Genomic DNA, 16,307 nt, shown 5'->3' with positions numbered 1-16,307 from the left:
GGATCCGGTTGACTACATCATGTGTTGTGGTCGTGTCTAGGCGCAGGTCCTCCATCTGATCTGGATACGGCCCAGATCCAGCTGACTACATCTTGTGTTGTGGTCGTGTCTAGGCGCAGGTCCTCCATCTGATCTGGATACGGCCCAGATCCGGCTGACTACATCATGTGTTGTGGTCGTGTCTAGGTGCAGGTCCTCCATCTGATCTGGATACGGGCCGGATCCGGTTGACTACATCATGTGTTGTGGTCGTGTCTAGAAGCAGGTCCTCCATCTGATCTGGATACGGCCCGGATCCGGCTGACTACATCATGTGTTGTGGTCGTGTCTAGGCGCAGGTCCTCCATCTGATCTGGATACGGGCCGGATATGGCTGACTACATCTTGTGTTGTGGTCGTGTCTAGGCGCAGGTCCACCATCTGATCTGGATACGGCCCAGATCCGGCTGACTACATCATGTGTTGTGGTCGTGTCTAGGCACAGGTCCTCCATCTGATCTGGATACGGCCCAGATCCGGCTGACTACATCTTGTGTTGTGGTCGTGTCTAGGCGCAGGTCCACCATCTGATCTGGATACGGCCCGGATCTGGCTGACTACATCATGCGTTGTGGTCGTGTCTAGGCGCAGGTCCTCCATCTGATCTGGATACGGCCCTGATCCGGCTGACTACATCATCCGTTGTGGTCATGTCTAGGCGCAGGTCCACCATCTGATCTGGATACGGCCCGGATCTGGCTGACTACATCATGCGTTGGGGTCGTGTCTAGGCGCAGGTCCACCATCTGATCTGGATACAGCCCGGATCCGGCTGACTACATCATGCGTTGTGGTCGTGTCTAGGCGCAGGTCCTCCATCTGATCTGGATACGGCCCAGATCTGGCTGACTACATCATGCGTTGTGGTCGTGTCCAGGCGCAGGTCCTCCATGTGATCTGGATACGGCCCGGATCCGGCTGACTTCATCATGTGTTGGGGTCGTGTCTAGACGCAGGTCCACCATCTGATCTGGATACGGCCCGGATCCGGCTGACTACATCATCCGTTGTGGTCATGTCTAGGCGCAGGTCCACCATCTGATCTGGATACGGCCCGGATCTGGCTGACTACATCATGCGTTGGGGTCGTGTCTAGACGCAGGTCCACCATCTGATCTGGATACGGCCCGGATCCGGCTGACTACATCATGCGTTGTGGTCGTGTCTAGGCGCAGGTCCACCATCTGATCTGGATACGGTCCGGATCCGGCTGACTACATCATGTGTTGTGGTCGTGTCTAGGTGCAGGTCCACCATCTGATCTGGATACGGCCCGGATCCGGCTGACTACATCATGTGTTGGGGTCGTGTCTAGGCGCAGGTCCACCATCTGATCTGGATACGGCCCGGATCCGGCTGACTACATCATGCGTTGGGGTCGTGTCTAGGCGCAGGTCCTCCATCTGATCTGGATACGGTCCGGATCCGGCTGACTACATCATCCGTTGTGGTCGTGTCTAGGTGCAGGTCCTCCATCTGATCTGGATACGGCCTGGATCCGGCTGACTACATCATGTGTTGGGGTCGTGTCTAGACGCAGGTCCACCATCTGATCTGGATACGGCCCGGATCCGGCGGACTCCATCATGTGTTGTGGTCGTGTCTAGGCGCAGGTCCACCATCTGATCTGGATGCGGCCCGGATCCGGCTGACTTCATCATGTGTTGGGGTCGTGTCTAGACGCAGGTCCTCCATCTGATCTGGATAGGGCCCGGATCTGGCTGACTACATCATGCGTTGTGGTCGTGTCTAGGCGCAGGTCCTCCATCTGATCTGGATACGGGCCGGATCCGGCTGACTACATCATGCGTTGTGGTCGTGTCTAGGCGCAGGTCCTCCATCTGATCTGGATACGGGCCGGATCCAGCTGACTACATCATGAGTTGTGGTCGTGTCTAGGCGCAGGTCCTCCATCTGATCTGGATACGGTCCAGATCCGGCTGACTACATCATGTGTTGTGGTCGTGTCTAGGCGCAGGTCCTCCATCTGATCTGGATACGGCCCGGATCCGGCTGACTACATCATTAGTTGTGGTCGTGTCTAGACGCAGGTCCACCATCTGATCTGGATACGGTCCAGATCCGGCTGACTACATCATGTGTTGTGGTCGTGTCTAGGCGCAGGTCCTCCATCTGATCTGGATACGGGCCGGATCCGGCTGACTACATCATTAGTTGTGGTTGTGTCTAGACGCAGGTCCACCATCTGATCTGGATACGGTCCAGATCCGGCTGACTACATCATTAGTGGTGGTTGTGTCTAGACGCAGGTCCACCATCTGATCTGGATACGGTCCAGATCCGGCTGACTACATCATTAGTGGTGGTCGTGTCTAGACGCAGGTCCTCCATCTGATCTGGATAGGGCCCGGATCTGGCTGACTACATCATGCGTTGTGGTCGTGTCTAGGCGCAGGTCCTCCATCTGATCTGGATACGGGCCGGATCCGGCTGACTACATCATGCATTGTGGTCGTGTCTAGGCGCAGGTCCTCCATCTGATCTGGATACGGGCCGGATCCGGCTGACTACATCATGAGTTGTGGTCGTGTCTAGGCGCAGGTCCTCCATCTGATCTGGATACGGTCCAGATCCGGCTGACTACATCATGTGTTGTGGTCGTGTCTAGGTGCAGGTCCTCCATCTGATCTGGATACGGCCCGGATCCGGCTGACTACATCATTAGTTGTGGTCGTGTCTAGACGCAGGTCCTCCATCTGATCTGGATACGGTCCAGATCCGGCTGACTACATCATGTGCTGTGGTCGTGTCTAGGCGCAGGTCCTCCATGTGATCTGGATACGGGCCGGATCCGGCTGACTACATCATTAGTTGTGGTCGTGTCTAGACGCAGGTCCACCATCTGATCTGGATACGGTCCAGATCCGGCTGACTACATCATTAGTTGTGGTCGTGTCTAGGCGCAGGTCCTCCATCTGATCTGGATACGGTCCAGATCCGGCTGACTACATCATGTGTTGTGGTCGTGTCTAGGTGCAGGTCCTCCATCTGATCTGGATACGGTCCAGATCCGGCTGACTACATCATGTGTTGTGGTCGTGTCTAGGCGCAGGTCCTCCATCTGATCTGGATACGGGCCGGATCCGGCTGACTACATCATTAGTTGTGGTCGTGTCTAGACGCAGGTCCACCATCTGATCTGGATACGGTCCAGATCCGGCTGACTACATCATTAGTTGTGGTCGTGTCTAGGCGCAGGTCCTCCATCTGATCTGGATACGGGCTGGATCCGGCTGACTACATCATTAGTTGTGGTCGTGTCTAGACGCAGGTCCACCATCTGATCTGGATACGGCCCGGATCCGGCTGACTACGGTAACCTCGGGATAAGAATCAGACAGACAGACTAGTATTAGGGTAGATGCCATTCTTCTTATGATGTAACGAGTACACTAGGTGTTATAGTAAGTGTTCCCGACTCCAGCTGACATAATTTATGCAGCGTAGCAATCATTTAATAAAATTGAAAAAGAATAATGTGATAATGTGTCATGCACATTTTTCACTGTTTGTATTTATATTGTATGTTTTTGTGTAAGGGAGACACAAATGGGTGAAATAAGACAAGTGAAATAAGAATTTCATTGTCTGGTCAAAACCGTGGTGCTTTAATGTGTATATGATAATAAATATATCTTGTATCTTGGATGTGTATGCCATGTTAAACAGATGTGATTTTAGTCTAGATTTAAACTGACAGTGTGTCTGCTTTCCAAGCGATGCTAGGAAGACTATTCCAGAGTTTGTATGGATTCTTAAAAACCTCTGATTGGCCACGCGCTCAACATTTGACAACACTAGCACAGTCCCTCTTGGCGGTGGGGTGTCCATTTCCCCCTTTGGGTACTTCGTACTGATTAATTAAATATATTTTTAAAAATGTAATGTCTTTCACTTTTATTCTGCTGCCTCAAAGTAACATTGAAATTACAATACTGAATCTTTTTTATCACCTAGCTCAATTAAAATTCATGGATTCTTAATAATGCACAACTCTGGCATGTACATTTGTGTGGGTGTGTGTAAAATTTTTGTGCATGCAGACGTGCATGTCTGTTTTTGAGTTGGCTAAAAATCAGATGTGGCATGTTGAGAAGATTTTCCTCCCCCTCCATCTCACACAGTTATGTGCCTGATGACTCACTGCTTTTGTGTGTATGTGTTGCTTGAAAGTGAGATATAATGAGAGAGAATGTGCGTGTGTGTGTGTGTGTGTGTGTGTGTGTGTGTGTGTGTGCGTGTGTGTGTGTGTGTGTGAGTGACGTAGAGCTGAAGGTGTTCTTGTGTGTATGTGAGAGTAGAGATAGAGAGTAAGAGTGGTTGAACATGTTTATATGCAGTTAAGCGTCCAGGTACACACCATTAAATAACACAAAAGCCCAAATGCTATGAGGCATATTTTTCTAAATAACACCACACAGATTTTCCTAAAGAAGCCACTCTCTTTTTTTCTAACTTTTTCCTCTTTTTCCCCCCCTTCCCTTTTTATAGACATTCCCTGGCCATCCTCTGGAGACAGACCATCACTGCCATTCACAGTAAGAGACCAGAAACTCCTTGCATTATTTCATTATGATCACACTTAAAGAAATGTTTTCTTGTTCAATACAACTTAAACTCTATCAAAAAATTATGTGATTTACTGTACATGTATGTTGAATCTGATTGACTGAGATTGACATCACTATGCTTATGTCTATGTACTTTGCACGCCCCACACTGTAACATGGAAGAGGCTGACAACTCATTTGCAGTGCTGAGTTTATTGGGCAAAAGAAAAAACAGCATCGTAATACAGGCAGAGGTCTATAAGAGGAAGTCAAATTCATGCAATAACTTAAAGCTGCCGTCTGCAATTTTTTTTATCATATTCAGTGAAATCGACACTATAATCCGACAGAACAACATAAATAAAGTGGTTTTAGAAAAAAAACCGAGCTTCTAACTGGAGCGTGTTATTTGTTTGGCAAAAATCCACAGCTCCCGGATCATCATGTCCAATCAGCGCAGGGGGGTGTGAGATCTGACTGTCAATCACAGATCGGGCACACGCCACCCCTCGCACACGTTACAATCACATGCACACGCCTGAAGTTTGCGGAAGTTTGCGCAGTAACGAAGAGTGATGGCGGAAAATCAAGTAAGCTCATTTAGAGTATAAAGGACGTTAGCAATTGCAATCTATCGGTAGATTCCCAGCTAGAAATTTTACGTTCCCAGAACGTTCTGAGAACGTCCCCGCTGGTGTCAAGGACGTCGCCTGGTAACGTTCCCACAACGTTCCCAGACAGACTCGATGTGGAGTTCTTTAAAGGGTTTGGGGACGTTATTTGGAGGACCTTCAGGGAACATTCAGGACGTTCTGGGAACGTTTAGAAGACCATATTTAATTCAGAAATCCAATGTTTCCAAAACATTCTGAGAACCTCCTGCAGAACTTTTAGGGACCAACTTAGAATATTATTTTTGTCCTATACACAAGTTTTTGAGCCGTTTCCGCTCTACATCCTAAACTCCTCCCGTTTATGCAATCCACTTCCGTTCTGGCGGGCTGGTAATGCTACCTAGCTCCGTTGTGCCGACAAAGCACTGATATCGCAGTGACAAAGAGGATAACAATTAACTTACAACATGAATAAAAGTGGTTCGGGAACGACGTGTGCGGTAGTTGGGTGCAAAAACTCGCGAAAGCACCTGAACGAGTGGTTAGATAGAGAGTGTTACGACCACAAACCAGCTACGAAGAGGCAATGTCCATGCGCTCCATTGTTTACATTTTTTCGCAAGCCTGATACCGACTCGGAATCAAGGACCTGGCTGAAGGCATTGAATCTAAAGAAACCACCCCGCATCGTTTTTGTTTGTTCCTATCACTTTGTTGACCAAAAACCAACCAAGGATAATCCTTTCCCAGAGTTGTGGTTGGGATACAATCGCCCTCCCCAGCCAAAGAGGCGTCAACTCACCCAGCGGACCACTGTCTCCACCCAGAGAAAGAAACGCAGACTTGCATCTGAGGGTAAGTAAAGCAAATTTAGCTATGAATTTGACAATACTGTTAATTATGAACAAGTTGTCATACACTAACATTGCTACCGGTATTTTGCTGAGGCAGTTGATTGTTTTGGATATGGGACAAACAATGCCCACGATAGCTACATCATTAATTTTGTGTGTGTGTGTGTGTGTGCATGCCTGCGTGTGCCTTATGCTGCGTTCATGTGCGATGGTAATTATGGTAAATACCAAAAGCCGACGTGGAAAATGCACATGAACACCCCTCATGTGGTATTTTCCACTGGGCAACTCATAGAATATTTTGATGGACGAGTTGCCGAGATGAAATAACCTTTGAACTTTTCAAAAAGGCTGAGAGCACCCCAAGAGTCGTGAATGGTAAAAATATATACTATTCATGATCTAAAAAATATATAGCATATTATTTTATTATTATTACCTTTTGAGTTTTGATGCATCATTTTCTTGCTGTTGCAGATGACTTAAGCAATCTAAAATAGTTTTAGCTAAATAACAGGTCTGGATCGCCATCTTTTTACCACATTACAACAACAAAAGCACTTGAACGCAACACACTGGTAAATACCAGTTCACAAGTGGGAAATATCATATTTCCCATAGCATGTGAACGCAGTCTACATCATAAATGCAATGCAAGGTGGCAGGCTGTTGTGATAGTGTGTTTGTGTGTGTGTGTGTGTGTGAGTGTGAGTGCAATGTTGTAATACAAATTTTGCCATTGTGATGTTTGTAGTGTTGTGGAAAAATTTATATTTTACTTTTCTTATTATTTACTTTCTTAGACATTGTGCTTTTTCTTTCAATTCAATCATGTGTTTCTCTCCTGGAATGTATTTTTTACCTGGCAGGAACAAAGACGCACAGTAAAAGAAATGGTCTATGCCTTAATTAATTTTGCTCCATCCATGTTTTCTCTTCCCCTTTTTAGATGCTCCTGAAACCTGTCAGCCTGCCTGTGAGGCCGAGCCTGCTACACCAAAATTTCGAGATGCCCAGACCCAATGGGAGGATCCGTCACATATTGACCACATGTACTGTTCAACAACACAGTCTGTTAAAGTAGACAAGGCCACACAGTGCGAGGCAGAAATGGGTCCTACTGTGACTAGCACCACGGTCATTGATGATGCTAGTTCCCGGCTGTATACAGGAGTGCGTATGGTTCAATTTTTCACCCTGGTGACAGTGTTGTTGCCTTTCAGTAAGCTATCAATTACCCTTCCTGTTGTTGACCAAATCCTGATGACCTTGATGAAGCTAAAACTAAACCTAATATTAGGAGATATTGCTCATCGCTTCAATGTGTCTACATCCATGGCAAGCATTGTGATTAGTCACTGGATTGACGTGATGGGTGAACAGTTCAAAGTCCTGATCCCCTGGCTTCCAAGAGAGACCATTCGTGCCACCATGCCCTTGTCGTTTCAGAGGAACTACCCTCGAACCACCTGCATCATTGACTGTGCCGAAAGTGCCATGCAGAGAGCCACAAACTACGACTCAAGGAGTGACACTTTCAGCCAGTACAAATCACGCAACACTGTGAAATATCTCGTCGCTGTGGCCCCTAATGGGCTAATCATGTTTATATCTGATGCCTATGCTGGCAGAAGCAGCGATAAGTTTATCACCATGGACAGTGGGTTCCTAGACTATCTGAGGGCTGGTGATGAGGTCATGGCGGACCGTGGGTTCACCATTCGAGACTTGCTTGATGAGAGAAAGGTCCGTTTGAACATCCCTGCATTCACCTACAGACGCAATCAGTTGACCAATGAGGAGACCACACGCACCAGGCGAGTAGCCAATGTCCGCATACACGTGGAAAGAGCAATACAGAGACTGAAGGTCTTTAAGATTTTATCCCAGACCGTCCCCATCAGCATGGCACCGAAACTGGACAACATCTTAACCATCTGTGCTGGCCTAGTTAACCTGAAGAGTCCACTGATCAGAGTGCCTTCTGAGATTTAATTTTGCCTTGTGTCCTTGTCTACCAACACCCAGCCATGTTGCTCATTAAATACAGATAAATACAACAAATACTTCATGCATTGTATTTTTTTATTATATATGAATATTTTTAAGGTGATGTAATTGTGTGGGCTGCTTTTGTATTTTACTTTTTAATACCTGTTAGGATTAATCACACAATCTTTCTTGTTGAAGCCATTTGTTTAGTTTACTCAAAACAATTAATTCATCCAGTGTCATTTATGTACAGTATGAGCGTACTATGAATGATGAACTGTGTTAAAATAAATTGTAGCACTCTAAGGAACATAAAGCCTATAATTAATGATCGTAGTTCAGTGCAATAATTAAATGAAATGAAATTTCATATATGAAATGAAATAAAACTTTATTTTAACTCAAACAGTAGTGGCAAACATCTGTTTGCTCCTGTGGGCATGACCTAAATAAGGCAGTTTATTTTGGTTTTAAAATGCTGAGATATTTACTGCAGAACTGTAACCTTCCCTCAACAAAATCATCAACAATTTTCGGGAGCATGTGGGCAAAGTAGAATGTGCGCAGCCTTTTGATATGCCCCTGGACAAAGCCTTGGTCGTAGGGTACTTCAATTTCTAGGTGCTCAGTTTTGTTCCAGATCACCAACTTGGAGTGCTGAAGCCCTGTGCAGTGCATCCCAATTTGTACCTGCATGTAGTAGCCTTTTGGACCATTGCAGGCAATATGGTAATCTACTCTATCTATGTTTGCCACAGTTGTGATTTCACAGTTCTTTGTTGCCAAAAATTCTGCAAGTGACTTGTTTCCAATCACAGGTGATTTGATCTCCAACAGAATGTCTTTGTTTATCACTCCATCGGGAGATGCTGCAAGCCACGGTTCCTTTTCGCACACCACTAAGCCTTTGGTTTCAATGCTGTTGCCCAGAGTTTCCAAATAGTCCCTCGCAAGTTCCTCCCCCTCCGCTCCTTGACGGGTTGCGGCATTACCACGGAAGGATGGGTGTAAGTGATCTGACAAAAACTTGTCAGGCGCCGTGGTTGAGCGAGCGGGCACCTTTTTAGCCGTGCTTGCTGTGACGCGCACTCTCCGTGCATCATGCCAGACCTGTTCTTTGCTCTGTGATTTTGTAACCTTCTCAATTTCCTCAAGCTGGGCTGTGGACATGTTAATGTATTTATCGTAGAAGGTTCTGCATTTTACACAAGCCAGTGGTGTGTGGTGCTCATCATGGGTTAGGAGATGGAGGCCTGGACATGGTGATGGCTCGATGATGGAGGAGGTATTTGCATTAAAGCAGAGCTGCAGAAGGCTATTCCCAGGGCATTTGAAAAGTTCTGCCATTGGTGATGCAAGTGCGTTCCTCCTCCACTCTTCATGAGTCCTAAAGCGTGTCACCTCCTGTGCCGGTTCTGGAGTGGTAGAGGATGGCTGTGAAGTTGGCGGCGGTTGATAGAGATCCTTCCTGTTGTGCCGTTTGAAGTGCACATACTTCATCTTCCTCTGACCAGCATTCCTTTTAGACCCAGCATTCCACTGGTTCTGTCCGTCTGTACAGGCACTCCCGGTTTTCCCCTGTCTCACAGCATTTTCCACCTAGAGAGATATAGTCAGGGACGGATTTTGACTTGCAAGGCCCCGGGGCCAATTATCTCAAAGGAACCTCTATCACAATTTTTTTCCTGTTATTTTAGCTGCGCATTCACAGTAGCTAATCCCCTGCGCTAAAAAGACAGGCCTATATTGTAGGGTTTACAGAATCGGGGCATAGGATAATAATCATAATAATCAACAATGGACTACATTGAGGTGTATGAAACACGTATTTATTGAATTAACTTCAGATATACACTAAACACTATACACAATTAATTAAAATACATTTACAATGAAAATACATACAATTAAAATCAATTAAAAACACATTTATTGCATCACATGAATAAAAATGTATTCACATTAATAAAAAGTATTTGTTACAATAAAAAATAACATGCCTGTAAAGTTTTCTCTCTCTCTCTTTCTCTCTCTCTCTCTCTTTTTCTCTCTCTCTTTTTTTCTCTCTTTCTCTCTCTCTCTCTCTCTCTCTCTCTCTCTCTCTCTCTCTCTCTCTCTCTCTCTCACACACACACACACACACACACACACAGTTACGTTCGCGCCCGCACATCTCACGCGCCTAATTATTATCATCATGGCACACACACTTTGCACTCTAGCCAAGTCGCCTATGATGTAGTTCGGATACCAACAATAAAAAAGGCCTAGGCTACAATGGTCAAATAATCTAGTTACCTTCCACAGAATCGCAGCTGAGTGGGAACAAGATCTACCTGGTCCAGCAACACACGTACATCCCGTAGTTTTAACTTCTCCAGCTTCAGTTACCAGCACCCAAGCATTATGCCACGCATTGTTCAAACACTGGCTAGGCTCTACATTTGCTTTAAGATAAATAAAGTGATCATGTTTGTATGACATAACACAACCGACTTTGTTGCTGTGCAGATATTGGTACGCCTCGGAGGCTTTCAGATTGTCCATGGCTTTTCCGTCTATTGCCATGGATTGTGCAAAGTAGGAGCAAATATTACTGTACGTTATCCTGGGCCACGTCATCATGTTATCCTCCCAGTTCTGTACTGAATTCGGGTGGGGGATAGTAACGCCATCTCCAGTTAAAGTAGTGGAACCGTGTTCCCAAGCTAGCATCTTAATAGCTGTGTTTACACCGGCAGACGCTGTGCAAACCACTTCCGGCGGAAATTAAGTGCATATGTGTAGAGTTATGGCGCCGCCCACGATTTGCCGCGTAAACTTGTGTATTAAGGTCTTCTGTTATATTTCAAGAATAAGAAGCTGATGCTTCTCCGCTTCAACCTGATCTGCAGGCTCTGTGTGTGTGACAGGAGTTTTTTTTTAATAGACTGTGTACATTTTGCTGCCATTGTTGCTGAGCTTAAAACGTCTGCATTCTTGATTTTATAATAACAATTGTAAAAAACTGTTTTACATCAACGAGCCAAATAGCAGGATCACCACAACTTTTTTCCCATGGAAAAGTGGTGTAGCCTTTACCAAATAATAGGAAAAAATGACAATAAAAGAAAAGAGACAAAAATAATACAAACATGTTCTAAAGACCCTCGCTTTGAACTTTATGCCGCTTAGATTTCGTGAGGAGACCCTGCAGGCTATGTAAACAAGAGTTAAAATAAGCAAATTGGAATAGGCCTAGCGCTTACGTTAGCTTGTTTATCTAAAGAAAAAAGCCAATATAGCCTGACCATCTACGGGAGAATGGTTCATTAAAATAACTTTACATGATAATCACATTGGCTTTTTCTGGCTCGCTGTCGGTGAAGAAAACAAGAAAAAGACCGCCGTCAGGTGTCCGTCCGAGAAGGGTCCAGCCCGCAGACAAACCAGATAAACATGACAGAAGTTGACGGAAGTTGAACCTCGGTTCGTCCCACATCACCGCGCACAAAACGTGATGTATATGAGAATGTTCTCATTAAGTTAGTCACAAAAGGTTCTCATATGGTCAACAGAGAACCATATGGGAACGTCCTTATTATGTCCTCTTTGTAATGTTGCTATGTGACCATAAAATAACCAATATGGAACATTCCCCTAAAGTCACATAAAGAACGTCATTGTATGACAAACTTAGACCCATATGAGAACGTTTTGATTACATCCTCTTTGTAACGTTGTTGTGTGACCATAAGATTATCCTTACGAAATGTCCCCCTAAAGTCATATAAGGAACGTTATAATATGACCAACTTAGAACCATATGCGAACGCTCTGATTATGTCCTCTTTGTAACGTTGTTGTGTGACCATAAAATAACCAATATGGGATGTCGCCCTAAAGTCCTATAAGGGAGGTTATTTTTATGACCAACTTAGACCCATATTAGAATGTTCTCATTAAGTTAGTCACAAAACGTTCTCATATGGTCAACAGAGAACCATATGGGAACGTCCTTATTATGTCCCCTTTGTAACCATATGTTACCATAAAATAACCAATATGGAATGTTCCCCTAAAGTCACATAAAGAACGTCATTGTATGACCAACTTAGACCCATATGAGAACGTTTTGATTACGTCCTCTTTGTAACGTTGATATGTGACCATAAGATTACCATTATGGAACGTCCCCCTAAAGTCATTTAAGGAACGTTGAACTGCAGCACTTTCATTACCAAAAGAGGATGTTTCAGGAACGTCCCTAATGTTCTGTAAAAGTTCGGAATGTTCGTCACCTTTAGATAACTTTTACGAAACGTTACCAATGGTCGCGGGAACGTCACCTTCTACCTGGGTTAGCCAGGGCAGCATACCTCCAAATACTCCATGGTGTTGATGGATGCTGATGAGACGGGCGCGTTCACTGAAAATCTGGTGCACACGCACGGACGAGCATGAACTCGGGATATGGAGTATCCCGAGTTCATATGGACATACCCTCCACCCCTCAATTTTGACAGAGAGAGCAAGTTGACTGATATGTACACTTCAAGCTGCTCCATATACCACAATGCAACACAATTGTGATGTCACAGCAGATCACGCCTAACTTACTCCCATCCCACATCATAACTGTTTCGAAACACTTGATCTCTGTCAACCCATGAATCATGACGAGTCACTGAGAACCAATGAACAAGTGTCTGTGGGTTTTACCTGATATCTGATCAATTTTATACATTTGAAGACGTTTTAATTAGACATTAATATAATTAAAATGAATAATGGTAGTTAATTGTCTCAGCCTTTTTAGCTGAGCCATTCATAGAACAAACAAAACAAACCCTGACAATTGATAAAAGAACATATAGACACTTGATAATATTATTAAGTCAGTCAAGTCAAGTCACATTCATTTATATAGCGCTTTTAACAATATAGATTGTTTCAAAGCAGCTTTACAGTGATAATAGACAATTACAGTAACAGAGATTATTTTGGCTTTACAGCAGCTCTAGAATAAAGTTATTGTCCAGCTAAAGTTAGTTTTGATTGATTCACTTCCATTGCACGACACCGTTCTAACAGAAAATGCTCAGTGCGCTCCGGCCCGCTCATCCGCACAAAACAGTGCCTGGTGTCTCGAGAACGCAAACCCTGAAATAGATTCCAAGGTGCAAGCCTTGAAATTTTTAAAAAAAAATGTTATCTCTGTGCAAACCTCAAAAACACAAACCCGTGAAAACGCCAACAGCGTGCACAGCCGCATCACGTGTTTAGTCTATAGGGATGCACGTTTGTGTAGTCCTTCTTTACAAACCAACCCTCAACAAACTACTTGTCTGGCCTTAAAAATTTATAATAAAGAATTAATTTATCACTTCCGCCTAGCCACGTGAACCAGAATTACCCGACAACGTTTTTTCTGTACAGAGCAGTGGCGGCTCCTGGTCTTTCAAAGAGGGGAAGCTCATTTTCGTCCTACATCATAAAAATTGTCCATTTATTTATACAAATACCAAGAAATAAGTTGCAGCAGTTTGTCTTTCGACTACACTAGCAAAATCCGCGATGGGACTGAGCTCGAATAGCTTCAGAGTCAGCGACTTTTTATTGTACAAAATCGCTGTCAATCAAAAGGAGATGCAGCCTTTCGACAGACCCTCCAATCATCACGCAGAAGCCGGAGTCCAGGCCAGCCCACTCCTCCATTCACCCCAGAGACGCTGAGCGTCCGTGGGCGGGACATAATCGCAGCATTTATCCAATGACCGTCTAGTTTCGAAGCACTGAAAAAAACTGTTCAAAGCAGCCCAATTGAAGTCAGTGGACGCTCGGCTTTAACAGGAAAATGCACTGTGACGCTACGGGAATGTATGAGAAGGAAATCGAGTCAGCCGACCTGCTATATGGAGCTGATTCTGAACGAACTCGTCTTCGAGATGAACGTGTTCTAACGCATTTTTAGTCAATAAAATGTTAACACAATAGTACATATTTGACCATAATTTTTTTGATATTGTAGGGGAAGCCGAGCTTCCCTTGCAGTCTTAAAGAAATCCCCACTGGTAAAGAGGTAAATGGAAGGGAGGGAGGCCTTCACAGGGGAGAGACTAGTTGACACTTCAGGACTGCGTTGTCGTCGTGTCTAGGCGCTGGTCCTTCGTCAGATCTGGATACGGCCTGGATCCGGCGGACTGCGGTAAACCTCGAGATAAACAGAGAGATTAATATTAGCGTAGATGCCATTCTCCTTATGATGTAACAAGTACATCAGGATTTATGGGAAGTGTTCCCGGTTCCGGCTGATCTAAACTATGCAGCCTAACATTGAATTATAGAAGTCTATAATGTATTATGTGTATGCTAGGTCAAAGTGCAGTTAGGGTTAGGGTTAGTCTAGTTTTTAGTCTAGCTTTGAACTGACAGAGTGTGTCTGCTTCCCGGACAATGTTAGGAAGATTGTTCCAAAGTTCAGGTGCTAAATAGGAAAAGGATCTCCCGCCAGCAGTCGATTTAGATATTCTAGGTATTATCAACTGGCCGGAGTTTTGAGATCGCAATAGACGTGAAGGACTATAATGCGTTAAGAGCTCACTCAAGTACTGGGAGCTAAACCATTTAGTGCTTTGTAAGTAATTAGCAATATAAAAAAAATGTATAGGATGTTTAATAGGGAGCCAATGCAGTGTTGACAGAACCGGGCTAATATGGTCATACTTCCTGGTTCTGGTAAGAACTCGAGCGGCTGCGTTTTGGACCAGCTGTAGTTTGTTTATTAAGCGTGCAGGGCAACCACCCAGTAGAGCAGGGATAGGCAACGTCGATCCTGGAGTGCCGCTGTCCTGCAGAGTTTAGCTCCAACCCTAATCAAACACACTGAGCAAGCTAATCAATGTCTTCAAGATTACTAATGCTAAAGGCAGGCAAGTTTATATCAGGGTTGGAGCTAAACTCAGCAGGACAGCGGCACTCCAGGATCGACATTGCCTATCCCTGCAGTAGAGCATTACAATAATCTAGCCTTGATGTCATGAACGCATGAACTAACTGTTTCGCATTCGTCAATGAGAGCATATGGCGTAATTTAGATATATTTTTAAGATGGAAAAATGCGGTTTTACAGATACTAGACACGTGACTTTCAAATGAAAGATTGGTATCAAAGAGCACACACACACACACACAGGTTCCTAACCGACGACGAAAACTTGACAGAGCAGCCATCAAGTGTTAGACAGTATTCTAGGTTATTATGTGAGGACGTTTTTTGTCCAATAATTAGAATCTCTGTTTTTTCAGAATTAAGTCGTAGGAAATTACTAGTCATCCAGTTTTTTATATCAGCTATGCATTCCATTAATTTTGGAATGTGTGTGTGTGTGTGTAGCATGTACAGAGTGTGTGTGTGTGTGTGTGTGAGGGTAGCATGTACAGAGTGTGTGTGTGTGAGTGTGAGTGTGTGTGTGTGTGTGTGTGTGTGTAGCAAGTACAGAGTGAACAGCAGTGGTCCTAGTACTGAGCCTTGTGGTACGCCATACTGAACTTGTGATCGATAAGACATCTCTTAATTTACTGCTACAAACTGATAACGGTCAGATAAGTGTGATTTAAACCATGCTAATGCAATTCCACTAATGCCAACATAATATTGAGTCTATTTAAAAGAATGTTGTGATCAATAGTATCAAATGCAGCACTAAGATCAAGTAACACTAATAGAGAGATACAACCGCGATCGGATGATAAGAGCAGATCATGTGTGACTCTGATGAGAGCGGTCTCAGTGCTATGATCCGGACTGGAAATCCTCGCAGATATCATTTCTTTCTACAAACATTAGATGATTGCGTTTTAAAGATTTTACTTTCAGTAAAAAATTTGCAATATATTTGTAAAAGGTGTTTTTGTTGCATTTACACTGTTCTGAGCACTAGCGGTCACCGTGGAGACGGGTGTTGGATAGTTTCGAAGCCTCGACACAATACGGCACATTTGCTTCAACTGTTTCAGTGTTCCACGAAGCCTCGATCTGCCCACCACTAGGTAACACTATGCTTAAACAGGGGTTCCCAATGCTGTTCCTGGAGCTCCAACTAGGGATGGGCAAATGATGCCTCAAGAAGCACTGAGGCGTTCCCCTGAATGTTTCGGATAAAGATTCGAAGCATTAAGAGTGTCGAAAACATCACCATCTTGTGGCAGGTCAAATTTATAGCAGCCATGTTTAGTTACAGGAACAGCATTGTTAG

General features: G+C 44.5%; 2 protein-coding genes across 2 annotated transcripts in view; both read left to right on the top strand.

The window, feature by feature from the left end:
• LOC130071726 (uncharacterized) overlaps positions 1–16,307 on the top strand; it is a 66,292-nt gene that overhangs the window by 39,841 nt on the left and 10,144 nt on the right. The window contains exon 4 of the mRNA XM_056236584.1: positions 4,552–4,598. Within this exon, the coding sequence (XP_056092559.1) occupies positions 4,552–4,598 (47 nt within the window). The remainder of the gene's footprint in view (positions 1–4,551; positions 4,599–16,307) is intronic.
• Positions 5,592–8,173, top strand: LOC130071724 (uncharacterized). The gene is made up of 2 exons (XM_056236582.1): positions 5,592–6,079; positions 7,028–8,173. Exons 1-2 carry the CDS (start codon positions 5,692–5,694, stop codon positions 8,071–8,073), a joined length of 1,434 nt encoding a protein of 477 aa, XP_056092557.1. The 5' UTR covers positions 5,592–5,691; the 3' UTR covers positions 8,074–8,173.

Source organism: Rhinichthys klamathensis, unplaced genomic scaffold, assembly GCF_029890125.1.
Source record: "Rhinichthys klamathensis goyatoka isolate OS25496 unplaced genomic scaffold, OSU_Roscu_1.1 h1tg000453l_1, whole genome shotgun sequence".
In the NCBI taxonomy this organism is placed as follows: Eukaryota; Metazoa; Chordata; class Actinopteri; order Cypriniformes; family Leuciscidae; genus Rhinichthys; species Rhinichthys klamathensis.
This window is presented reverse-complemented; position numbering and strand designations above follow the sequence as displayed.

Excerpts from the sequence above, each read along its gene's own strand:
- LOC130071724 (XM_056236582.1), top strand. The coding sequence starts at position 5,692 with ATGAATAAAAGTGGTTCGGGAACGACGTGTGCGGTAGTTGGGTGCAAA. Across the intron at positions 6,080-7,027 it reads ACGCAGACTTGCATCTGAGG|ATGCTCCTGAAACCTGTCAG; the intron begins GTAAGTAAAGCA and ends TCCCCTTTTTAG.